We start from the raw sequence: 3,860 nt of genomic DNA on the forward strand, positions 1-3,860 counted from the left end.
TGGGCTTAGGCAATTTTCTTGCCTCAGCCTCCTGAGTAGCTGGGACTACAGGCCCCCGTCACAACACCTGGCTATTTTTTTTGTTGCAGTTTGGCCAGGGCCTGGTTTGAACCCACCACCCTCAGTATATGGGGCCAGCGCCCTACCAACTGAACCACAGGCACCGCCCAGTTTGAAACATATCCAAACAAAAAGAAAAAAACGTACAATATTCATTAAGAGCTGAGTGTGGGCTGGGTGTCGTAGCTCAGTGGTTAGGGCACCAACCACATGCACTGAGGCTAATGGGTTCGAACCTGTCCTGGGCCTGCAAAACAAAAACAAACAAAAAAAATAGCCAGGCATGTGGCGGGTAACTGTAGTCCCAGCTACTCAGGAGTCTGAGGCAAGAGAATCGCTTGAGACCAAGAGTTTGAGGTTGCTATAAGCTACGACACCTGGGCACTCTACAGAGGGTGACAAAGTGAAACTCTGTCTCAATAAATAATAATAATAATAATAATGGGCAGTGCCTGTGGCTCAGTGAGTAGGGCACAGCCCCATATACTGAGGGTGGCAGGTTCAAACCTGGCCCCCAGTAAACTGCAACAACAACAAAAAAAAATATATCCAGGCATTGTAGAAGGGGCCTGTAGCCCTAGCTACTCAGGAGGCTGAGGCAAAAAAATTGCCTAAGCCCAGGAGTTGGAGGTTGCTGTGAGCTGTGTGATGCCACAGCACTCTACCAAGGGGGATAAAGTAAGACTCTCTGTCTCTACAAGAAAAAGAAAAGAAAGAAAATGTAGCTACTGCTATTATCCACAATCCTGCCAGGCACAGTGGCTCACACCTGTAATCTTACCACTTTAGGAGGCCGAGGCAGGTGGATTGCCTGAGCTCAGGAGTTCAAGACCAGCCTGAGCAAGAGCAAGACCCTAAAAAGTAGCAGGGCGTTATGGAGGGTGCCTGTAGTCCCAACTACTTAGGAGGCTGGGCAGAGGCCAGATGGCCAACTGGAGCCAGCTTTCCACAGAGCCTCCCGTCCAGAAGGAGCGTTAAAGGACAGAAGTTTAGCAAGTAAGCTAATAGTTTGGAGCTGAGCCAAGAGAGAAGTTTGAAGAATGCACATCAACCCTGCTGAGACGAACTGTGACCCCAAGGATACAAACAATAAGTACAAAATCCATCACCAAGTGGACAGGAGTCCCCTCCCCCAAGAGAATGGCTCACAGTATACTTTCTACAAACAAGTGAGCAGAGTTCAAACATCCTTCCCATTTTATCCCATGGGAGAGACCCTCTAAAAACCAGACCTCCTTCCCCTACTAGGGTATCATGGCACTCTCCTGCCCAGCATAAAACTATATAAAACTGTACATATTTTCTACCTGCAATTCTGAATTCCCAACTACTTAGGAGGCTGAGGCAAGAGGATCGCTTGAGCCCAAGAGTTTGAGGTTGCTGTGAGCCAGGACACCACAGGACTCAACAACAGGGCGCAGAGTAAGACTCTGTCTCAAAAAAAAAGAAAGAAAGAAAATACAATCCCATTACCAAGATTATAATCACTAATAAGATTTTGATACAGGCTCAGCGCCTGTGGCTCAAGTGGCTAAAGCACCACTTACACCTGAGCTAGCGAGTTTGAATCCAGCCCGGACCCACCAAACAACAGCTGCAACCAAAAAATAGCCAGGCATTGTGGTAGGCGCCTGTAGTCCCAGTTACTTGGGAGGCAGAGGCAGGAGAATCACTGGAGCCCAGGAGTTGGAGGTTGCTGTGAGCTGTGAGCTACAGCACTAGATCTACCCAGGGTGACAGCTTAAGGCTCTGTCTCAAAAAAAAAAAGAAAAGAAAAAGATTTTGATACATTACTCTGTTTTTTTGTTTGTTTGTTTTTGCAGTTTTTAGCCAGGGCTGGGTTTGAACCTACCACCTCTGGCATATGGGGCCGGTGCCCTACTCCTTTGAGCCACAGGCGCTGCCCCTATTCCTTTGGTTTTTATATTTACTTTCACAAACAGAAATCACCTCAAACATATAGTTAAGTTCAGCCTGAGCAATGCAGTGAGACCCCATCTCTACGAAAAAATTTATAAATTAGCCAGTATGGTGGCTTACATCTGTACGTCTCAGCTACTTGGGAGGTTGGGGCAGGAGAATGACTTGAGCTCAGAAGTTTGAGGCTGCTTTGAGCTATAACTGTACTCCAGCTGGTCAACAGTTCAAGAGCCTATCCCCCTTCCCCCTGAAATATATATATGTAGTTACATATTCTAATTTTATTTTACTTAGTATTAAAACAATAATATATGTATGGAACTTCTTAACACTTTTGATATTCTATCCTTCCAGATTTGAACCTTTGGCCTTTGACCGTAGCCCATGTTGGGTCCTCATGGCCCCTCTCCCTGTAGAGCACACTCAGTGCCCTCTGGCCTGTGCACCTCAGTTTCTTGCCCAATCACCTTGCCCAGCTTGATTCTAGCTTCCTTTTCCCTCAGGGATGTACACCTGCACAGCTCAGGGCATTTGGAAGAATGAACGGGAGGGAGAGAAGATTCCTCGGTGCTTACCAGGTGAGTGCAAAGCCTCTAGGGTCATCCTCAGTGTCTTCTGCAGCCCGGAAGGGCCCTAAGAAGAAGTATGGCACCGAGAAAGGAGACCAAGCAAGGAGAGGGGAGGGGAGCATCCCAGGAGAGTGGAACAGAGGGACAGAGAACTGGACGCAGTCCTGACATTGCAGAATTTTCACTGAACAGATGGGAAATCATGAAAGATAAACAATAAGAGAAACCACAGGAAGACATAAATGAGAACAAGGAGAAGAAACTGACAATAGGCCAGAGAAGGAGGTGTGGGAAGATGAGAAGAAAGGAAAAGAGCCAAGAGCCAGGAAGGGGGGCTGAGGGGGAATAAGGGCAGGACCCAGAGATGACTAGTGCCTGACTTCCCGTCTCTCCTCCTCAGTGTGTGGGAAGCCTGTCCACCCAGTGGAACAGAAGCAGCGCATCATAGGAGGGCAGAGAGCCAAGCCAGGCAACTTCCCCTGGCAGGCGTTCACCAACATCTATGGGCGCGGGGGCGGGGCCCTGCTGGGCGACCGCTGGATCCTCACTGCTGCCCACACCCTCTACCCCAAGGATCACGACATGCAAAACAACGCCACCGTGGATGTGTTCTTAGGCCACACGAAAGTGCAAGAGATCATGAAACTGGGGAATCACCCAGTCCGCAGGGTCAGCATCCACCCAGACTACCGTCAGGATGAGTCCCACAATTTTGAGGGGGACATCGCCCTGCTGGAGCTGGAGAATAGCGTCACCCTGGGCCCTAACCTCCTCCCCATCTGCCTCCCTGATAACGAGACCTTCTATGACAAGGACCTCATGGGTTACGTCAGTGGCTTTGGGATAACAGAGGAGAGGCTTTCTAATGACCTCAGGTTTGTCCGTCTGCCCGTAGCTATGCGAGAGCTCTGTGAGAATTGGCTCCAGGAAAAGAAGAGGAATGATGTGTTTTCTCAAAATATGTTCTGTGCTGGGGACCCAACTCTGAAGCAGGATGCTTGTCAGGGCGATAGTGGGAGTGTTTTTGCAGTGAAGGGCCAGGATGATCGCTGGGTGGCCACTGGCATCGTGTCGTGGGGCATCGGGTGCAGCAGGGGGTATGGCTTCTACACCAAACTACTTAACTATGTGGACTGGATCAAGAAAGAAATGGAGCAGGAGAGCTGATCCCAGAATTTCCTAGATCGTAGTCCAGAGAAATGTGTATGAAAAAGCCATTATCTGACCAGTTATCAATAACCACTAAGTGTCTTTATTAAAATCACTGATGCAGAAAGACACTGTGTGAACTAAACTCTCTTTCCTAAGGTC

The 3,860-nt window shown here is 48.7% G+C and overlaps 1 protein-coding gene across 1 annotated transcript in view; it reads left to right on the forward strand.

Moving 5' to 3' along the window:
- Positions 1 to 3,827, forward strand: part of C1R (complement C1r) — a 12,666-nt gene extending 8,839 nt beyond the window's left edge. Inside the window, exons 10-11 of the mRNA XM_003796376.3 lie at positions 2,484 to 2,558; positions 2,950 to 3,827. Of these exons, the coding sequence (XP_003796424.1) occupies positions 2,484 to 2,558; positions 2,950 to 3,716 (842 nt within the window). The 3' untranslated portion in view covers positions 3,717 to 3,827. The remainder of the gene's footprint in view (positions 1 to 2,483; positions 2,559 to 2,949) is intronic.
- The last annotated feature ends 33 nt before the right edge of the window (positions 3,828 to 3,860 follow it).

The sequence above is a fragment of the Otolemur garnettii genome, unplaced genomic scaffold, assembly GCF_000181295.1.
Source record: "Otolemur garnettii isolate 467f Iridium unplaced genomic scaffold, OtoGar3 scaffold00104, whole genome shotgun sequence".
NCBI lineage: Eukaryota > Metazoa > Chordata > Mammalia > Primates > Galagidae > Otolemur > Otolemur garnettii.